Raw genomic sequence first — 21,479 nt, 5'->3', positions numbered from 1 at the left:
ATTTAAAGAAAATAAATATTTTATGAAATCAATTGGCGGAATAGTAACGGCGACGGCAAAGTGCTGAAATGCAGAAGTTTAGGGGAGCTTTTATTACAAAACAAAGTTACGGGGGTCGAAAAAATGTTATAGGGTCAAGTGTCACTACATCCAATTATAAGGGTTGTTGTTTATATGATTTACCCTAAGATTTTCACAACAGTAGGGGCATTTTCGGTAATCACATAGACCCCCTCTCTATCTCTCTCTCTCTCTCCCCGAGTCTGGTCACCGTTAGTACATATTAGGGAAGAAAAATGAATGGTTGTGTGTATCTCTTGTGTTAGCGGTACGGACTAGGAAGAAAGGGTTGAGGGTTTTGAACTTCTACTTGCTTTCTACACAGAGAGAAGATGCCTTGCCTGAACCTGTCCACTAACGTCAGTTTGGATGGAGTCGATACGTCCTCCATTCTTTCTGAAGCCACTAGGACCGTCGCTAAGATCATCGGAAAACCGGAGGCCGTAAATATCTCCCCTCTTTCTCCTTCGTGTTTCTGTTCTTTCCATTATTTTCTCTCTTTTTTTTTTTCTTTTTTCTTTTGGTAGTTTTCATGTATCGTGGATCCTCACATCTTGATTTTTTTCTCCTTTTCTTTTGCTTCATTTTTTCCATTGTTTATTGGGCAAACGTATTAATTAACTTTATGCACATCAACCATCTAGGCCACCTTCATCACTGTTGTTGCTTGCCTAGGTATTCCTCGGCACCCATTGATCGGGATATGCAGGTTGTCAGATGAAAGCATTTAGGAAATGTTCGTGATTCAGCAGTTTGAACTTAGTTGTCTTGTTACTAACCAATATACCTTTAGACTTAGTAGCTCAAGATTTAGAATATTACACTATATTTCTGGTAGGAAAACCAAATAACTGAATAGATTTGAGCAATAACCTAGAAGTTCCAAGAAAGGGGGAAATGAAAAGGGCGAACAGATTAATTGAGGCATATATGAAACAGTTTACCATATAACATGCATAAAAAATGGCCTAGTCCTTTGTTCTTTGAAAACCCTAGTCACCATGTTCTCTGTAATTGTCTAATTTATTACTTTCTTTTTACCTGTTTTGTTTTGTTTTGTTTTGTCAACTCTGCTTCCCTCCCTTCAGATTTCTCCTTATGTACTGCATACAGAGCAATTAATTCCAATTAATTTATTGCATTAACTTAGAATGGAATATACCTTACAACTTTAACAACACCAATTCAACCAAAAAGGCAAAACCATAGTTATCCAAATCGCTAGTTTGCTTGGTTCCTATTTGTGTTTGTCATTCTTAGTCGGCAACCCAGCCTTCAGTGAACGAGGTTTAGTCGGGGTAGGATTTTATATATTTTTTTCATTGATGATTTGCTAGTGCATGGAGTTCTTGATAGGGTATTATTTAGACTATACTTTGTTTTATAGTGTTAAAAGTATGGTTTGCCTTCTTTACATGGTAATAATTTTGCACATAGAAATAAGAGTTTTTGCATTTAATGGTAATTTTTGTTTTATTAGGCTTTTTGTCCAAATGATGGTGGAAATAAAGGAAATATTTTTTAGTTCCTTTTTGTGGATAAGTATTGTATTGTATTGTATTAATTATAGGCATGTTTCAAGAAGTTACATCAGTAACGCTGTCCAAGACATTGTACAATGGGGCTACACAAGCGCCATATGCAATTATGCATCAGAAGAGATGGCCGTTCTCAAACTTTGATCCTACGAAAGAGAATTATAGGAAATGCCCCTAAATCTCCTATGCATTAATAGCAAGCACAGCCTGCCCTTAACCTTCCTTGTTAACATCTCCTCAGAGCTATTTTATGCTAAAGTCCATGCATTTCTTCCACCCCATATGGTGTAATGTTCCATACAACTTTGCCCCTTTTACTCAGTTCCAGAAAATACCAGCCACAAAAGAACTCCTCAACTGAGCTTGGAAATCAAACTTCTTCCCTAAATGGTCTTATGCTTCTTCCTCACAGTTTGCTACCACCATATTAGTGTAGAAAAGATGATCTCAACACAGATTCATTATATAGAACCACACTTCTCTTATTAAGATTATCAGTTGTTAAGCACTTGGATGGCACACCTGAGTGCCTTTTTGTTGAACTAGGAAAATTTCCTGCCGCCATTGGATCGGTATTGTTGAAGGACCTCACAAATAAAGCACCGGATCTATCCCATGCCCACACTACTTTTGATTCTGAATGCTTAATAATCACTCAAACCAAATTCTGAATTTCCCAATTATTCATATTCCTTCTGAACTGCATACTCCACACCACCTCCTCATTTTGCATTTCAAAGTACTCTGCAACCAATGCTTCCTTCTCCTATTGCAATTGCAAAACAAAGAGGGAAAAACCTCCATAAGTGGGCATTACCATGCCATGGATCGGTATTGTTGAAGAAGGACCTCACAAATAAAGCACCAGATCTATCCCATGCCCACACTACTCTTCTAGTCTTCTATTGTCTTCATCTGGACTTGGCTTTTGATTCTGAATGCTTAATAATCACTCAAACCAAATTCTGAATTTCCCAATTATTCATATTCCTTCTGAACTGCATACTCCACACCACCTCCTCATTTTGCATCTCAAAGTACTCTGCAACCAATGCTTCCTTCTCCTATTGCAATTGCAAAACAAAGAGGGAAAAACCTCCATAAGTGGGCATTACCATGCCATGGATCATTTTGCATATCAATGAATTTTGTGTCCTTACTATTTTACAAGCTGTTTGTTATATAAATCAAATCAATAGGGTTCTTTAAAATAAGCAATATTTTAGTCTTCCATTGGGGTAAACAAATAGGTCTCTGTCTTTGTGTATATTCCTTTAAGAGAATTGAAGTATTATGTTATTTTCTATGGTTGATTTAATGTGAACCTACCTGCAAATTGGTTTCTTGTCAAGTATCTTGCAAATTACTTAGATAACTATGTGCAGAAAATAAAAGGATTCTGATATGATCACCTGCGAGTTGGTTTCATGTCATATCTCATATCCATTGTTAAATTGAGTACTCATTTTTTTTTTATTATGTTGATGCTTCCATCAGTTACATAAATCTTGTATTGACTATGTTGGCATTGTCCAATGTTTTGTAATGTGATGTGTATGTATGTGTGTTTGTTTATGAATGTGCGGTTTTCTTTAATTTTGAAGTATTCCCCTTTGTTTGCTTTTAGTTGTATCTTTATTTACCTGATAACTAAGTAAACATTTATACTAATTTTATGGTAATTTCTTTAAAGTATGTCATGATAGTGTTGAAGGGATCAGTACCCATGTCTTTTGGTGGGAATGAGCAACCAGCAGCCTATGGTGAGCTGGTGTCTATTGGGGGCCTCAATCCTGAAGTAAACAAGAAACTGAGTGGTGCAATTGCAACAATTCTTGAGACCAAATTGTCTGTTCCTAAGTCACGATTCTTCCTCAAATTCTACGACACAAAGGCAAGTTATTTTATTTTCTCAAGGTGTCTCCACTCCCCCCATTGGGTAATGATGGATCATCTGAAATTTTCTCATTGCATTTTTCCTGTTTGTTTAGGCCCATCAAAGCCAAGAATATGCACAGTGTTTGCATTCTTTACATCAGCACTAGATAATGTAAATAACCTTTTACTGTTTAAAATCACGAGTGAGGTTTTTGTTAGCTTTCAACTTTCTAGACATTCCCTCAAATAATGCTTTTCTTCAATCTCTGCACTTGTATTGTGTGCCATTTCATGCTCTCTGCAATTGTAAAGCTTGTAAGTTTAAATCTTAATCTCTTTTCCTATTTTGCATTTGCAGGGCTCCAACTTTGGATGGAATGGGTCCACCTTCTAAATTCTGTAGAAGTTCTGGTGTGTTGCCTGAACTCTTTTTACAGACCAAATGGCATATGTAGAAGTAAACTCTATGACAATCTATCAATATGGTCTTATAACTGTTGTAGAGACGCAACAAGGGACATCATGTTTTGTTTTGTAATCGACATGTTTAATTTCAGGGAATTGTTGAACATATAGTGGCAGTACTTTCGTTTGGGGATAAGATTTCTTCTTTGTTGGTTTGTTGGAATAAAATGTTTTTCCTTCTGAGGATTAGTTAAGCTGTTGCCTTATATTGGAGAGATTAAATTAGATACCCTGTTTCCATACAAAATTGGATACCTGTATAACAAAGCATAATAGATGGCTTCAGACTTAGGTATCTCCAATGAAGTGCTTGTAGAAGCTTGGTGCTTTACGATGACCATGTATTTGTGGCAAGGTTCAAAATATTTATACGCCTCATATGCCGATAGGGGTGTATCGGGCGAATCGATACACATTTTGGAGATGCTTTTTTTTTTTTTTTGCAACCGGTTCAGGGGGGCTGGTTTAGGTCTTCTCTACCCCTGAACCGGTTAGACCTCCGATACACCTGTTGGGGTGTATCGGAGGGGTCCTGGAACGATATGCATCGGCCGATACTTGTTGATACTTTGAACCTCGATCTGTGAAAATCTGGCTCTTGTTAAATATTATAAACATTTTTTTATCATTTCGGTGTGCATGCTTTATTGCACATACCATAAAGAAAATTGCCTTTGTACAGGAAGAAATAGTGCACCAGAAGAACTAAAGTCTGTCTTGTGCAGAGTTACGCAAGTAACAATTCACAGAGTTTAGATTTGTTTGAGTTAATTTTTCCCCATCGCATTTTGATTTTCTGCGCTTTTGTTTCCATGCAAGAACTGGAGAAAAAGGTTTAACCACTTAAAGAGTTATTACAGTGCCAGTGCCATCTTTATTTAAACAATATATGGCCAGTGGCCATCACAGAGATGAGAGATCACAGCTCACGAGGGCTCGCTATGTAACATTTATTTTTAACTTAGATTGATGGGAAGATGGACGGTTTCTCTGAACTCCAGCCTCCTAGTCTCGTTATAAATTGTCCTATATTTATTAGGCCAGTATGTTAACCAAATCCACCCTTTAATCTCCCACTCCATTGTTGTCCCTATCGCGCTTCTATCCACCTTCCACAAAACACTCTCTCCATATTCATCTCCAGCAAAAATAACCCCTCCTTCCCTGGTAAAGGGCCGATGAGCGCTGCAATACCGGTTCTTGAACCAAGCTTTTGGTTGGACCAATTTGAGCATTGAAGGCTTTTTAGAAGAGACTTCTCGTCCGTCTTTGCTATCGTGGAGGAACCAATTCAAATTTGCACCGTTTCCATCCACGGATTGCTCAAATTTCCATGGTTTCAAGCTCATGGTCACGGTCTCCGAAGCTGAGACTTTTACTCCCAAGTAAGGGTTTGGGGGATCAAATCCAGCTTCAAGGGCCTTCTCTGTGCCGATCTCTCGTGACGGATTATCAGAGGATTTGCTCACCGTTACTGATAACACGTTGGTTTGGAGAGTCGGGGTGAGCTGCAAAGATATACGTGAAGGGAAATGTTTTTCTGCTACTCCAGCTCCTCTCTCTGCCATGAGGGTCTCAGACACCAGCCGGGTCACATCGCATCTGATAGAACAAAAGAAAGAATGAGGCAATACACAAAATAATTTAAGAAGCCTCACCTCAAGCACAAGCCCACACATGTATTAATTACCAACCTTATGTTATCAACGTTCACCATCACGTCGACCCACTCATCACGAACTATGACCTTGTAACCAAACTGGATGACACACTCCAACTGGTGATACTTGAGCGAGAAGAGCACTCTTTTGTCCGCAGTATTGCTTGAATTTTCAGTTTCCATGGCAACGACCGGACAATATAATTGAGCTTTCCACAGACCAACTGTCGAAATTGCATAGGAAAACAAGGGTAACATTGTTGTTAGGGCGTGATGGGATTCCTGAAGCTCTATGGTCCAATTAGTGATGGCAAGGTTTAATGACCTCATCCATTGGTCTTCGATGTTGGAGCCCAGGAGCCTCATGAGTTGCTTTGATGCTTCTCTCGATTGGGATCTGGTTAAGTGATTCTTAAGAGTATCTAGACATCCTGATCGTATATCCTTGGGGGCTTCGTAGATGCAAACGAGGAACGCCAGAGAAAAGAAGGTGATATCGAAGATGTCTTTGAAATAGATGATGGTTTCTAAGGTGGGGATATTGAGAAAGGAGGTGTTCTTGCTGGGGCCGTAACCAAGGAAGTCATTAATGAAATTGATGAACAGATTGTAAACGATCCCCACATCTATTGACTCTGGAGCCTTGGTGTTGAGTTTGAATGATTTGGAGGACCAGAGAGAAATGGGGAAATTGAAATCTGCAATCACAGAGAAGGAAACAAAAGAGTCATGAAGGTCTTTTGTTATGGAGAGATTGAGAGATGGCTGCAGGGTTGATCTTGAGGAACATATACAGACGGAAACGGCATTGGTTTTCCACTGGGTGATGGGTGGGAGATTATTGATCCACGACCATATATCAACTGGAATGCAGAAAGAAGCCATGATGCATGGAGTGTTGTGTTTAGGCACTTGATTCATATTTAAGGACCTGCATCAACGAAAAGAATAGAGTGGACAGTGGAGAGATTCTTCGTACGAAATATGGTGAAAAGGATACCCACGTAAATAAGCCCAGTTCCTTGGAAGGTAGAAACTACACGGATGACGGATGCTGGTAGACTGGAATTAGCCTGTGAGCATAGGCATAGCTAGCTAGTTAGGACCTTGAATAGTAGTGCAGGACTGAAGCTATCCGCAAGCATTGATGGACCGTTAGGTCAAGATGATGAAGAATGCCATGTACTGACCCTAGTTACACGGAAGGATGGTATTGAGTATTGACGCGACCACTCCCACAAGTGCTCAAGGTGTTGTGATTAATCTGTTGCATGAAGATTTTAGGAGCTACCACTTAGTCAAACACGTACGCTGAAAATTGCTCAGTTAGAGTGATTGTCCACCATCCCTACTTCAGGGAAAAAGACGGATTTGAACGATCGAGGTGAGCACTGAGAAGAAGTTGTTAAGACAATGATGAGCAAATGAAACATTTTCAGGCAATTAGCAAAGCTGTTGTATTAGAACTATTATGTACGAACTTTTGTCTACATCACTCATTGCATCAACCCTTGGCTTTATTTCTCTAGATTAAGAAAACTCCTACTTTCAAGCAAGACTATTGGGTATGGAATACATCAATAGGGATATTATCTAGAAAGGGTAATTAATAGTTGTTAAGCAAACCTGCGATAAGGTTGAATGAAGGAATGGATGAGTAAGGGACGGAAAGAAAACATAGAAAATGATGGGGAATTTTTAACCCATTCAAAGCTTGCAGCAAGTTTCTTTCTTCTGAGAATTGGCAATCATTTAGTTGCAGAATCACACCATGCTGGAAACCTTTCTTATGATTTAACTAGAGAATACAAGAAACCCAACACCACTACATAGGGAGGAGGATTTCCACCTATGTATATATTCATCAGATGGTATAATGTTTCTTGCTCACAGAGAACCCACCTAACTTACGAATATATGCTTAATTAAAGCCTTAAGCTTGCCAGGATTGCTTAAGATTCAAGCAAACTATCCTATATCTTTATTTGCAGCGACCTAATTAACGTGGGGAAGATAAAAAGAAGTAAAGGTTTGTTAAAATAGCTAGCATCAACAACTTAGGGTCCGTTTGGTTTGTGGTTGGAATCGGAAGCGGAATGGTCCATTCCTATAGTCTGTTTGGTTCAGACAAGAATGAAAATGGGAATTAAAATCAGTAGGAATGGGATTTTGGTTACCAAGAGGAGCAGGGAATGATCATTCCCTCAAACAGTTGGAATCAGAATAGTCCATTCCGATTCCGATTCCAAACCCCTATTCCTGCAAACCAAACATACCCTTAGTAATTAGTTCCTTACAAGTTTCTCAACGCGCCGAATCTGTTATATATCTAGGACTAAACAGGTTTGCGTCAAGTCCTACAATTAACCACAAGGTTGTAATGAGATAAACATCTTCTCTTGCAATATCAACAAGGGCTTAAGGACCCGTTCGGCTCTAATCTCATTCCTTCTCTTCCCTTTGCAAATGAAATTCCATTCCAATTTTGATTTCCACTTGAACCAAACAGATTCTAATTTATCTCGTCTAAGAGATATAAAAGACGAAATACCAGCTTGGTTGGATGCATTCAACCATCAAATGAATAGATCGCCTTCTTCTAAAGGATAACAGCATTCTTTAACCATGTTTTTTTTTTTTTTTGCCAACTTTGGAGGTAAAAATCTTCTAAGACGGAACCTACAAATGGAAAGCAAGCTAGTTATGGGAGTAAAGGGTTTGCCTAATAAGCCGTAAGCATCCTTTTCTTGAAACAATGCTTTCAACCCAAATTCCAACCAGCCGGTCAAACTGGTTTATTCACACGCACCCAAATTTTTATGTCCATTTCACCCTCTAATCATCTGAAAAAAAAAATATTCAGTTAATGATCAAATGACACGTTTGGTTCAACCACTGAACCATTTGATCCATTCAGCAGACGGTTGGACCACTTGACCAGTCACCTGGACGAGGCTCATATATTTCAAACCAGCCTAACCCGGCCCAAGATGCCTCTCTCTCTCTCTCCTATATCATTATTTGCACTCTTCCTAAAACGGAACCTCTATTAGTAGACCTGGCAAAAAGTTGACTCAGCCCACGAACCCGACCTAACCCAACCCGAAAAAACAGGGTTAGGGTCTCATATTTAGCTACCTAAATGTGAGAATGACCCGACCCGACCCGGAAAAACTGGGTTGGATTGGGTTGGGTCATGAGTCAATCCACTAACCCGATTATTGAGTCTAATTGGGATTATTTATGCATTGTTAGAAGTTTCCACTCTTTAATTTTTTTTATTTAGCCTTTACTCTTTATTGTTTACTCTTTAAATTGTTAAATGTTCAAGTTTTTTTTGTTTTATATTTGGAATTTTAAGGTTAATTCCTTTAATTTTGGCATTTTTCATGTAGTTTTCTTTATTTTTTTAAATTTCAGTTATATTTTAGAATGGCCTGAATTGACCCATGGGTCAACCCTAACCCGAACATTTAAGATTAGAGTCTAGCATTTGATAACCCAACCCAAAATTCAACCCGACCCAAAATCAATCCGAAGTGTATTGACCCAACCCGAACCGGACCCACCCGACCCAATTGCCAGGTCTAGACTATTGGTTTGCAAAGAGTGCAAATACAAATACGCATGAGACAGAGAGCCCTAGTTTCCATTTATTTGCAATGTAATTTCATTTGTACTAATACAAATGCATGTGAACAAGATGCAAATTTCAGTTAAATTATTTTAGATTTTAGCTTGCTTCCTTTCATGTTTTGTTTTATTTCATCTGCACTCCAAACAAAAAAAAATGGTAAAAACTAAAATAAAAATAAATCAAAATTTACACAACTAATTTCCACTCCCATACTTTTCATTAGTGTAAACAAACTTAGGGCCCTACGTGTGGGAAGGTTATTTATAGAAACCTTAAATTGACATTGTTTGGTGTAGGGATAAAGTTTAACCAATCTAGCTGAGAAGTAACTCTCATATTGGTGTGACAATCACATCTCTCAACCTAAAAAGTTTCACTCTTGTATCTTTAGGCTATATTTGGTTTGAAGGAAAGTGTAGAAAAAAGAAAGAAAATGTAGGAATACCTTTAGATTTTGTTTGGTTTGAAGGAAAAGGTAAGGAAGAGAAAATCAAGAAAATCTATACAAAGTTTATAAAGGTTTTCCTATTTTCCCTTCTTTTCTTTACATTTTCCTTTAAACCAAATATAGCCTTAAGCCACAGAGGACTGAAGCCGCCAAGTTTCACCTACTGGAGTGGGTTGATTTTAAATCCCACCTCCCATCCCCTCGATACCTCATGATTCTTAGCTTTGTATTCGTTTCAATTTCAATCCCGACATGCTCATTGGAGAGGACAGCAGACCGACTCAAATTGCTGTTTCTAACTGAGATTTTCTTTTATTACCTAAAAAGCTTTGAATTATGAACTGAACCATAAACTTAACGATAAAGCCCCATATATATATATACACGGTTTACTCAGTAAAGTGACATATATTAGATGTGAGTTTGTGACAATGCATATATTTCATCAATTTAAAATGATAAACACAAATCGTTTCAGGTAGAAACGGTAATAATACCAAACACAACGTTAATGTGGCATGTCATGACTTTCTCTAGAACACAATGAGATGAGTTGAAGTAACTTTTTAACCGTTGAGTCATGTGGCTATCGTCTACTTAGATGGATATTTGGTGCCAAATGCCAAACAAAGCATAGCGATTATTGACACCTCCATTTAAAAGCTCAGCACCCCCCATTAACGCACCTTTTTTTTTTCTTATTGTGCCCTCCTTATGAGTGCACTTATATCGCACATCAGGAATATTATCCATGGTTGGTGGCACCCACCCACCATTAGTAAAAATTGAGACCGTGTCCCAGATTAGTAGGTACAGAAAAGAAAATTTGCCTACTTTGGCAATTGATATCTCTCTCTATATTTGAAAATTTCATGGATGGGCCCGGCTCATAACTTACCATCATCACCCAACAGTATTCAGTGTCATGCTGATTCTTACTGCAAGGCATTCTTTTTTTTTTTTTCTGATGGAAGTCAATGTTTTCAATCCACTGTAACATTGTTGATTCGGATGGTTGAACCATTCAAATTGTTATTCAATGATGTTTTGTGTCCAATTTTTTTAAAACTCGGCTTTTGACAAAAAAAAAAAAAGCAAATTATTGATTTGGTAAAAAAAATATTCAATTCGGATAGTCAGATGATTGAACCATTGACTCATTTGATCTTGTCATTGGATCACAGGTTGTATATTAAAGTTTTAGGAATTAAGTTACTAGCGGGGACCAATGCAATGCAATGAAATTATTAAGCAAAGACTAAATAATAGAAACACATAAGAGTATATAATTGTTTTATTCTTTTATTTTTTAAATAATTAATGTTTATTTGTATTTTGGGTTCAACTTCAATATGGGAAACATATGATATCTGAAAATTTTTTTACCAATCAACTAGTATCATAATTGTGGTAGCCAATCAGGTGTTATTTATCAAAATTCATGAGTGGACTTCGATTGATCAAAACTCTTACAATACCATATCTTTCTTGCATCATAAATTTTCCCTTATATTTTATATACCACTTTTAATAATTTTTTTTTTACAATAATAAATTTCACCTAGGGTTGTTCATCAAACTGGTGAAACCGACCAACCTGACCAACTCGACTCGAGTTTATCAATTTTCTAGTATTTTTTGTCAACTTTGGCTCAACAATTTCCCAACTTGACCAATTTGGTTTTCATATTTCTTAGTCTAAAATATTTTATATCATAAATTTAATTTTTTTATTTTAATTTTTTAATAATGCTACTTAATTTTTTAAATTTAACTTCAAGTTTTTAAGTTTAAATCTTTGGAACCGACCGAGCAAACCGAAAAAATTACCCAAACTGATACAACCCAAGTTGTCTTGTTTTCACAAACGGTCAATCAGGTTCAGATGACCAACTCCCCAACCTGACCAAGTTGATTTGGATGGCAAAACAACCTACAACCAAACAGAACCAACCCATCAACACTCCTAATTTTAGCTAAATTAAAAATTTAATATGTCTATAATAAATAATAATAGTTTAACCTCCAATAATTACTGCAAATTTATTGCAAAAGTACATAATTATTGAAAATATATTGATAATGAAAATAAAATAATTACAAAAATAAAATAAGTGCAATAAATTACACTTAAAAAGTTAAACACCAGTAGTTTAATCTCCAATAATTATTGAAATTTTTTTGTTAAATAAAAAACAAAAATTGATTTTATACTTAATTATTGAGAATGTATTTATCACAAAAAACAATAAAAAATAATCAAAATACAATAAATATTAATTTTAGTACATATTAATATATAATAAATATAGATCATGATTTTAAATTTATTATTAATAAATACTAATTTTTTGAAAGTTTTTTTTAGAATTTTTAATTAATATAAGTGAAATTAGTTATTTGCAATATTATTTAGTTATTTAAATAATCTCATTATTTAAATTTAAAAATATTAACTATTTATTGAATTTAATAATCCATAAAATTATTTTTTATACTATTATTACATAATTTCATTATTAATTTTGTAAAATATTAAATTATTAATTTAATATTTATGTTATAATTATTTTTCTAGTTTTAAGAAAATATTTAATTTTATTACATAATTTCATTATTTTAACTATTTAAAATCTAGTTATGTTATAAAATTTTTAACATTTTTCATTATTTGAACTTTATTTCTATTTAAGATATTACATAATATTAAATATTTTGTTAATAATTTAGCTATTTTTAATATTTTTTATTTAAGATATTTAGTTCTTGAAATATTTAAATAATATTTTATTTTTTACTGTTAAATTCTTATTATTTGAATAGCATTTAAATTGAATAGTCCAGAAAACCCTAATTTATATTGTTAGTACATAATTTCATGATGTATTTTGTAAAACCCTAATTTAAATCAATTATAATTATTTTTTGTTTTTAATAAATATTTTTAAGTTATTATATAATTTTTTGTATATATGTATGTATGTGTGTGTATATATATATAAATGCGTATGGAGCTTTTTTGTTTTGCATTCTACAATTTTTATGGTGTTGCAACTTGCAACCATTTTTGCAAACTAAATTTTTTTGCTTTCTTGATAGGCTTCTTTTATGCATCAATCATGGAATTATTGAAATAAAAATGGAGAGTGATATATGATATCAGGTGTTATTTATTAAAATTCATGGGTGGTTTTGATTGGTCAAAACTCTTTCCATACCATGTCTTTCCTGCATCATATATTTTCTCTTTTTTTTTCACAATCATGGAAATGTCTTTCCTTGATCCTTGGTGATGAGTAATTTGGTCCTCTGAATCACATCACGGCACGTAGCCTTCAAGTGACACCTCATCCCTGAGTAAGTGAACCGGCTCGTCAAGTTGGCCTAAAGCACCTCGCCCCGGCCAACCTCCATCTCGGTTGGGCCGAGCTGACAGATTTCTCAACTTATCACGACCTACCTCGGTCGGGCTATAGGAACCTATGGCGACTTGCCAAACGAGCCCACTAACTTGTCTCGAAGATACGTTACCAGCCCGAGATCTCTAGAACATTAATGCATTGACCATTAGACCTGCCTACAACACTACACACATCAGAGTTATTCGGATGAAATGTAACCCTTGCGCAAATTTTGTAACTGATGTAATAACTCACCCAACCAGGCAGAAACATCTCCGCGAGAACATGAGACCCGTTGTGAGAAGGCTCAAACCACTCACACCTATATAAAGTCTCCATTCCTACTAGAGAAGGTATGTGTGATTATAAGCTCTCAATCTCTCTTGTTTTCTAAAAAAATTCAAAGACATTCTCTGACTTAAGCATCAGAGTGCCCACCCCAGGTAAAGACAGCGTGGGCACTCTAACCCTCTCTCTTGTAGAACATAACAGCAAGGCTAGCTACAACTCGACCCTGACAAGGTCTCATCCGAATCAGCGTCTGAGTCACCTGACACATGAGAGCAACTAGATCGCTCTACATCAATTAGCATCCTCTGCGGGAATTTGATACAAAAAGCTAAGTACTCATCCTTTATTTTACGAAACCTTAAAACAAATGGCATCTTCAAGCAAGCCTTCCAACAACAACAACAACCAAATCACTAGGTAGCTTGAGACAATCCCAGAAGCCCCCTTAGTGAACATTGGACAGATTGATGTCCCTCTGAACCCTACCATCGCACCGGTGAACGTGCCTCCCCTTGTGGTCGAGCCCGAAGTGGCTCCCTATCGACCTGTACATCAAGCTCATTCGACACATCGTTCACGGAGAAAGTGCCAAAGTCGAAATCAGGGTGCAGTGTCTTCAAGTAGCAGATTTAGATTTTAAACCCCTTTTGCATTGCAAGGATTGAGAGCTCCACCTTCTCCTGGTCATATTCAGGAGAGATACAAAAACGAGAAATGACTGCCACCTTGTCTCAATAGATATCCTCGGTATACTTAGTATGCTTCTCTTCCAATTAGCGCTCCTAGACGACAATGGTCTCTCGGGCCTCCTCCATCTCAAGCTGCATCTTCCCGCTCATCTCGATGGATCGCTGATAGTCTTCCTCAACGTTGAGCTAGACCCCACACATCTAAGACTACAACGCGTTGACATTGGCCTACAACTTGCCTCTCTCCTTTTGGCCCGTAGTGACTTGATCCAACAGGACTTGCCACATGGTGTTCACCTAGCAAAAGAAGAAAGGTATGATCAGAACAAGAGTTACAGAATTGAAAGACATAAACTTAGGAAGAAAACAAACCTGGACTATGCAACAAGCCATCCAAACCCCTACATCAACTGGGTCCAGGCCGCAATAGTACCACACGTCCTTGGGAAGCAACATGCTCCTTGCCATCTGAAGAGCTATGCATGGGACGAAGCGAGGTATGTCCGAGGTGTGAGGGCTGGCAAAATGTTCCTCCTGGCCAACCTGAGGTTGGAAGGCAACTAGACCCATGGAGTCCCAATCAGTACTCACTGGGCACCCTTCATTGATGAAGGGAGCAAACGACGACAACCTCACCTCGGCACTAGCCAAGGTACCCTTCATTGATGAACAACGATCGACCCTTTGCTTCTTCCTTGGAGCTTTCTTCTTAGATGCCGCCAACATCGATTCCATGCTCGCCATATCTGAAAATGGGAAAGAGGAATTAGTCGAGTTAAGAATCATTGAAATACCAAAATCAAATGCAAAGGACTTGAAGGCCAACCTAACTACGCAACTCATGCTAGCCTGTATAAGCATGGGCTAGACCAAAAGAGTTTCTACTAAAACCTTCTAGCGGACAAAATCCTGAACAGCAGCTCACAGCTTCCCATCGAAGTCTATGCTAAAACCCCGACACTCCCCCTACCAGACAATACTCATGTTCCAGCCACTACTCTTAGAAAGGAAGAAGTATCTACTCTTCCAATCCTTGACCTTGGAGGGAAACTCGGTTAACACCTTATAGCCACCGCAAAAGGGGAGGTAGAAATAGTAAGGGACACTAGGAACTTTCTTCGTAGAGCACAAGCCGAAGAAGATATCTAGATCTAAAGGGAAGCCGCGGTGGTGGCATAAGCAAATAAGTTCTACCAGAATTGAAACTGCATTGGAGTGAAGCTGACCTAAGGAGACACCATAGTACGATGACACCAAAGGAATAAAAGGATGCAGGGGAAATCGGAGGCCGGCAACCAGCGCCTCCTCAAAAACACAAACAACATCTCGCCCATGACTCCAAGGGTATTTGTCAAGGCCTGGCTGGATACAGTCAAACTTGGCAGGGATTTGGTAAAGACTGTAATCTACAATGTGCTCCCTAGAAAGTGAAGTTGGACAAAAAATGGACTTCACTAATTGAACTTCTACTCCCAAAAACTCCCCTTGGGAATCCAAACCTGAGGAACCCACCTCTTCGTCCCACCTTTGGTCAGGCGACCTACTTCCCGAGGGATCAAAAGACATCAGTAAAGGGAAGCTACTCACCGGAAAGAAAGACAGAGAAGACCAGCACCGGTGATGGGCAAAATCTCAATAGGTGAACCGAAGGCAGTACTTCGACCTAACCTCCTTAGACTGGACACCTCCTCAGAAAATCCAAAAATAGTGTAAATGGGGACCTTAGTTGGGACCCCATATTTATATTCCGCTAGGCATAAGGGTGAATTACTGAGATACACTAATATCAGATCGGCGATTGAGACAAGGGCAACGCATGCAAGAAATTTTGAATTCAAAATTTTGTGTGCCTACTATGCATGCCCCCTTTTTCAAATTTGAAATTTGAAATCCACTGCGGTCCCGCCCAGTCTCAAACTGGATCAAGAGAGCGAGTCAAGCGACCTTTGAACCAATTGGACTAATTACCTTACTAAGAGCTACTCCCTTCACCGAGCTGACATAGGCTCGGGAGTGGGGGACAATTGATGAAGGGTAATTTGGTCATCCGAATCGCATCGCAACACGTGGCCTTCAAGCGACAGCGTTGAGTAAGCAAATCAGCTCGGAAACTTGGCCTAAAGCACCTCGCCTAGGCTGACCTCCACCTCGGCCAGGCCGAGCTGACAAGTTTCTCAACTTATGGCGACCTACCTCAGAGACCGGCCAAGCTATAGGAACCTATGACAACCTATTAGGCGAGCCCACTGACTCAGAGATACATTACCAACCTGAGATCTCTAGAGCATTCATGCATCGACCGTTAGACTGGCCTACCACATCCGCATGCATTAAAATTATTCAAATGGATCGTAACCCTCGCGTAGATTTCATAATTGACGTAATAACTCACCCAACCAAGCAGAAACGGCTTCGCGAGAACATGACGCCCATTGTGAGAAGGCTCAAACCACTCACACCTATATAAAATCCCCATTCCTACCAGAGAAGGTACGTGCGATTACAAGCTCTCAAGCTCTCTTGTTTTTTTTTCTTTTTCTTTTTTTAAAAAAACTCTCAAAGACATTTTTCGACTTAAGAGAAGGAAATAGATGTGCTAACTTTCTTTGCTAATGCTGGAATTGATGTTAGATGCCATGCAATATTTGATAATGATTGAGATCTTCTGACTAGTCTTAATAAACTCATGCATGAGGACCCTCTTTTGCGTATTTACTAGATGTATTTGTTTTTTTATTTTGTAATGTGGTTTGCTTCTTTATTTTGGGTGGGCTTCGAAAGAGGTAAGGTGATAGCTCTTTATTTAGGCTTGAGGCAAGGCGAGTTATGTCCTCTCCCGTGGTGGATGCAAATGGATCGGATACAAAGCAAGGTATATCAAAATATAATTATTTAAATAAAGAAAATTAAAAAAATACAAGTTTTTTCAATTATTTTTGTAACATATATAATTTTTTATAAAAAAATAAATAATATAAAAATATACAAAAATGCAGTATAAATAATACATTTTTAAATAAATAAAATAATATATATATATATATATATATATATATGAAATATCTGAATTCGAAAATCCAACTCCGACGAAATAGGATGGGACTTTGGATCATTTGCCCCCCTTAATCTTCCTTTTGATAATGAGGAATAAAATTTATCTGTTCGTCCGTCCTCCATTTAGAATAAATTTTGGGGTTATAAAATACATATTATTCGTCCAAAGAGAAATCTAATCTCTTCAACATCCTCGAGGTCCGGATGATCAACGCTGATTTTCAGCTATCAGCTCTCATTTTGAGCACTAATTACTGACCGCAAGTCCGCCACTTGTACATCCTCACCTCCCAAATGGAATCATGGTAGGACGTATTTCACAGGTTACACGTTGGTCCACTATCATGATGGGCGGTGGGCCCTTAACCTCTGATTGTGACCTGTGAGCAACAGAATGCACCTACTCCCCAGTCCCCGAGTATGGTTCGTTCACTAGACGTTGTTTCTAAACCAAACCAATATTTTAGCAAAATAATAAAAAAATCCTGATTAATGAATAAAATTTGTCGGTGAGAAATGAAAACTAATGAAATTTGTACTGCTGCATGTGGGACAGGAGTGATACCGGATCTGCTCCTTACAGCTCCCGCACTTATTAATTATTATTCACGCACTTATTAATTATTATTCAGAGGAGATTTCCTAATACACCTAAATGTGCATGTGAGGCGCCCATTTCTGAAAAACAGATCTCATCTCGTGTATTGAAACCCAGTGTTGGGATCAGGTCTAGATTTAGACTCTCTCCTGAAAGCAAAATACGTTCGAACATATCGACGTTGTGAGGCGCCTGTGTAAGGAGATCGGCTTCGGGCAAATTTGTGTGACACCATTCTAATAACCTTTTTCTACCATGCATTGAAAATATTTTCCCATAAATAAAACATGTGTGCCGAGATATTTTCAATGCAATGCAGAAAAAGTTGTCTGAATGGGCCTTGCCCTGATTGAAGTTGACTTGCTATTTGAGGTGCTTTGATGGAAGCCAAGATGGCATACCAAACAAGCAAACACCACCACGTGATGGTTTATGTAAGGACAAGTCAATGTTCACAATGTTACAACCCATTGGTCCCACATCGGTAGTTTGAGATGTTGTGAGGTGTATATATGTTTGGCTTCCCTTTCTTTAGGGTAAGTTCTTCTAAGACACATAATAGATGGTATCAAAGCCTATATTATTCTTAATTGTAATATGCACGTGATAACATCAGCATTATAGTGTTTGGTCGGACTAGGTGGATTAGTGCCAAGTCAGCCTGTATGAGTGTCGGGACTGTGGAGCATGGTGGAATGTTACAACCCATTGGTCTGGATTCTCTCTTTAACAATTAGCTCTTAGGGGTGAGTTATTCTAAGGCATATTACAAGCACATGTGGAGCAACCCCTTACAATTTTATATTAGGAATATCTTAAAATAAATCACATAAATACGAAAGATATTCTCAACGCACGACCGTAAAGGCTGTTGGAACGAGCTTTGCGCTGACCGAAGCCGGACTCGGTGGAACGTGCCTCTGACGTCGGTGTTAGGAGCAGGTATAGACTTCCACTACCAACAGCCAGCGCAGGTGAGGTGCGGCTTCCCGTCATGTTCATAAGTGCTGCCCCAACGGCTAACGCGTAGGGTAGTAAGTGGACAGTAAAGAGGAAGATACATCAGCGTGCGCGAGAGGTATATCACTATATTGTAGTCAAATCAAATCTTCACGATTAAGTTAAGTGTTTAACCAGTTATCAAAAAGGAAAAAAAGGTTGAAGTGTGTAAACGGCACCCGTTCGAGAACCTACGGTGCTATATTATCTCGCAATACATATTATCAAAGTTCTGTTTCTGCTTATATATCCGTCCAATAAAAGCGCAGGCACAACGCAAAGACGGCTCCTTTACTCTTTGTTCTCTCCGCTGATCTCTCTCTCTCGTCTCTCCCAGATCCAAAGTCATCTTCTGCACCTGAAAACCTCTCTCGATAATCAAATAATCAATCCCGCTGCGCCCGATTTACCGGCCAAATATCCGTCCACTCATCGCAAGAGAAGGTATGTCGTCTCCTCCTCGCGCTACCCTCCCGATCTCAAACCCGCCAACCGTCCCTACGGCCGGCCAATCTCAGCCGCCCATTGCCACACCCGCCTTCCGCGCCTTCATCTCCCGCCTCTCCGAAACCGTCCGCCACGGCCTTTCGCAACGCCGACCTTGGTCGGAGCTTGTCGATCGTTCCGCCTTCTCCCGTCCTGATTCATTAACCGAAGCCGCATCGCGTGCCCGCAAGAACTTCTCCTACTTCCGGATCAACTACGTCACCCTTATCACCGCTGTCCTCGCCCTCTCTCTTCTCTCTCACCCCTTCTCTCTCCTCGTCCTCCTTTGCCTCCTTGCCGCCTGGCTCTTCCTTTATCTCTTCCGTCCGTCAGATCCGCCTCTCGTCCTCTTCGGCCGCACTTTTAGCGATCGTGAGACCCTTGGTATCCTGATTGTGCTCACCGCCGTCGTTGTCTTTCTCACCAGCGTTGGATCGCTTCTCATCTCCGCTCTAATGCTTGGCGTGGCCATAGTGTGCGCTCACGGTGCATTTAGGGTTCCAGAGGATCTATTTCTTGACGACCAAGAGCCTGCCACTGCCGGATTTCTCTCGTTTCTCGGAGGCGCGGCCTCATCTGCCGCCGCCGCCGCTGCGCCTGTTGTTGCCGCTCGCGTCTGAGAGTCTGACATGATCTGATTCACGGTGTCAAGGTTGGTTGGAGCAAGCTGAATTGTTTATTCTTGAGTGGGTTTTCTCCCATTTTCCTCCTTTTAGGTATCAAAACGAAAGATTCATTGCTTCGAAATTTTTTGCCGCACTCGCTTAGGGTTTACTTTTTTCTTCTTCTTTGCCCCTTCTTTTCTTCTCTTCTATATGTAGATCAGATCTCGAACCAGCAATTGTAGAATTGTTTACGCTTTATATTGTGCCTGATATAGAAATTCATGTAATATTTGAAAATGGATCTGAAAACTGCTTATTAGTGTTCTATAATGCTGTTTACGACAAATCTTTAGCGATCTGTTATATATCATGTTCATGGAGTCCTTTTGCGTGGTTGGTTAATGACATTTTATCTTTCTTGTATACATTTTGTTTCGGTTAAAATCAATCCATCGCTGCCAACTGATGGTGGCTCAGTTGGTAGGTTATCTGACTTGTCGGAGTAGAGACCTGGGATCAAATCCCGCTGTCACCAGGGGGGGGTGGGGGTTAAGGGAAAGGGGATGGGTTACCCCCTGTTGTGTAGCCCCATGAAGCAAAAAAAAAAAAAAAAAAAAAGAAAATCAATCCAATGCTTGTTCTTTTTTCACTTCCACCCAGATACAGATCTACATGCTTGTGTAAACTTTCTCTTCTTCCCTTCTTCCTCTTAGGATTGAGTACGAGAGGGGATCCTGTCTGTTTCCTCTTTTAGATCCCATTGCTTTTCCATCTTCTCTGTATCGGCTGTAGGATATTGGTTCCTTGTTTCATTTGAATTATTTCATTCTTAATCAAGATCTTGGGATGAAAGAAAGACGCATGAGGTTTTCTATACCCCGAAATTGCCGACGGGGCTACTGGTTTTTACTCGCTTTAGAGAAGATCGAGTTTGCAATTACTATGATTTTTACTTTCCCCAACTTTTATTTCCATTTGTTACCTAGGCTTTTTGTTTATATTCCACGATATGTTTGTCGGCGAGGATTGTGGATACATTTTGCAAATCAGAAGGGTGATTACATTGTTTTCGGTAATCTCTGTTTATTTGAGCATTGAATATTTGGAGTTAGAGGTGCAGAACATGCATGCCATGGATCTCCAGTTGTTAAGTTGGAAAACAGACGAAACAGACGAAGCGTTCTCTGCGGTTGATCATATGTAGTCGTCACTCGTAGCCAGATCTCACACTAACATGAAAATTTTGGCAGAGAAATGATTTTTATAAGGAAACATTCGCACACTTCATTCTTCTTTAAATTTTCAAGCGCAAATTTTTACTAATTTACCAAGTATACCCTATTGTTTGATTATTGTCTAATCGTTAAAATAATAATGGAAGGCTGAAATGCCCGTTTAGCCCTTAGGTCAAATTGAAAGTTCCACTGGTTTCTTCATGAGGTGGGTAGGCACGGAGGAGCTTTGAACAGATGTTGATCTGAGCAAAATTCAAAGTATCGATACGAATTGGCTCGCAACGGCCGATATGTATTGTTCCGGGACCTTTCCGATACGCACTTAGGGTGGGTGTATCCGAGGTCAAACTGGCCCTCCTAAATTGGTTGCAAAAAATGAAAATAAAAAAAACGCCTGAAAAACTGTATCGATTAGTATGAGAGTATAGGCGTATC

General features: G+C 38.7%; 3 protein-coding genes across 5 annotated transcripts; 2 read left to right on the top strand and 1 right to left on the bottom strand.

Moving 5' to 3' along the window:
• Positions 1-308: 308 nt before the first annotated feature.
• LOC148870472 (uncharacterized) lies at positions 309-4,135 on the top strand. Of its 2 annotated transcripts, XM_088968674.1 has the most exons (4): positions 309-503; positions 3,292-3,492; positions 3,590-3,648; positions 3,835-4,135. In XM_088968674.1, the coding sequence occupies exons 1-3, from the start codon at positions 393-395 to the stop codon at positions 3,641-3,643; spliced, it is 366 nt and encodes a 121-aa protein (XP_088824800.1). In that variant the 5' UTR covers positions 309-392; the 3' UTR covers positions 3,644-3,648; positions 3,835-4,135. The 2 variants fall into 2 exon arrangements, with proteins under 2 accessions (XP_088824800.1, XP_088824801.1); XM_088968675.1 differs by lacking the exon at positions 3,590-3,648.
• A 640-nt stretch (positions 4,136-4,775) lies between these two features.
• Positions 4,776-7,373, bottom strand: LOC148870471 (uncharacterized). Of its 2 annotated transcripts, none has more exons than XM_088968672.1 (3): positions 7,228-7,373; positions 5,636-6,992; positions 4,776-5,543 (listed from the first exon to the last, which is right to left on the bottom strand). In XM_088968672.1, the coding sequence occupies exons 2-3, from the start codon at positions 6,520-6,522 to the stop codon at positions 4,898-4,900; spliced, it is 1,533 nt and encodes a 510-aa protein (XP_088824798.1). In that variant the 5' UTR covers positions 6,523-6,992; positions 7,228-7,373; the 3' UTR covers positions 4,776-4,897. The 2 variants fall into 2 exon arrangements, with proteins under 2 accessions (XP_088824798.1, XP_088824799.1); XM_088968673.1 differs by having other exon boundaries at positions 5,636-6,674; positions 6,792-7,367.
• Positions 7,374-18,291: 10,918 nt separating this feature from the next.
• On the top strand, positions 18,292-20,179 carry LOC148870470 (PRA1 family protein B4-like). The gene has a single exon (XM_088968671.1). It carries the CDS (start codon positions 19,165-19,167, stop codon positions 19,822-19,824), a length of 660 nt encoding a protein of 219 aa, XP_088824797.1. The 5' UTR covers positions 18,292-19,164; the 3' UTR covers positions 19,825-20,179.
• The last annotated feature ends 1,300 nt before the right edge of the window (positions 20,180-21,479 follow it).

Source organism: Nelumbo lutea, chromosome 2 (assembly GCF_056320005.1).
Source record: "Nelumbo lutea isolate HS-2025 chromosome 2, American lotus-T2T, whole genome shotgun sequence".
Lineage (NCBI taxonomy): Eukaryota > Viridiplantae > Streptophyta > Magnoliopsida > Proteales > Nelumbonaceae > Nelumbo > Nelumbo lutea.
Note: the sequence above shows the minus strand (reverse complement) of the source record. Positions and strands in the feature narration are given on the sequence as shown.

What these genes read in the sequence shown, in the direction of transcription:
- LOC148870472 (XM_088968674.1), top strand. Translation starts at nt 393, where the DNA reads ATGCCTTGCCTGAACCTGTCCACTAACGTCAGTTTGGATGGAGTCGAT. An exon ending in TCATCGGAAAACCGGAGGCC is followed by an intron (nt 504 to 3,291) that starts GTAAATATCTCC and finishes ATTTCTTTAAAG; the next exon opens with TATGTCATGATAGTGTTGAA. An exon ending in TCAAATTCTACGACACAAAG is followed by an intron (nt 3,493 to 3,589) that starts GCAAGTTATTTT and finishes CTGTTTGTTTAG; the next exon opens with GCCCATCAAAGCCAAGAATA.
- LOC148870471 (XM_088968672.1), bottom strand. Translation starts at nt 6,522, where the DNA reads ATGAATCAAGTGCCTAAACACAACACTCCATGCATCATGGCTTCTTTC. An exon ending in GTGAACGTTGATAACATAAG is followed by an intron (nt 5,544 to 5,635) that starts GTTGGTAATTAA and finishes TTGTTCTATCAG; the next exon opens with ATGCGATGTGACCCGGCTGG.
- LOC148870470 (XM_088968671.1), top strand. Translation starts at nt 19,165, where the DNA reads ATGTCGTCTCCTCCTCGCGCTACCCTCCCGATCTCAAACCCGCCAACC.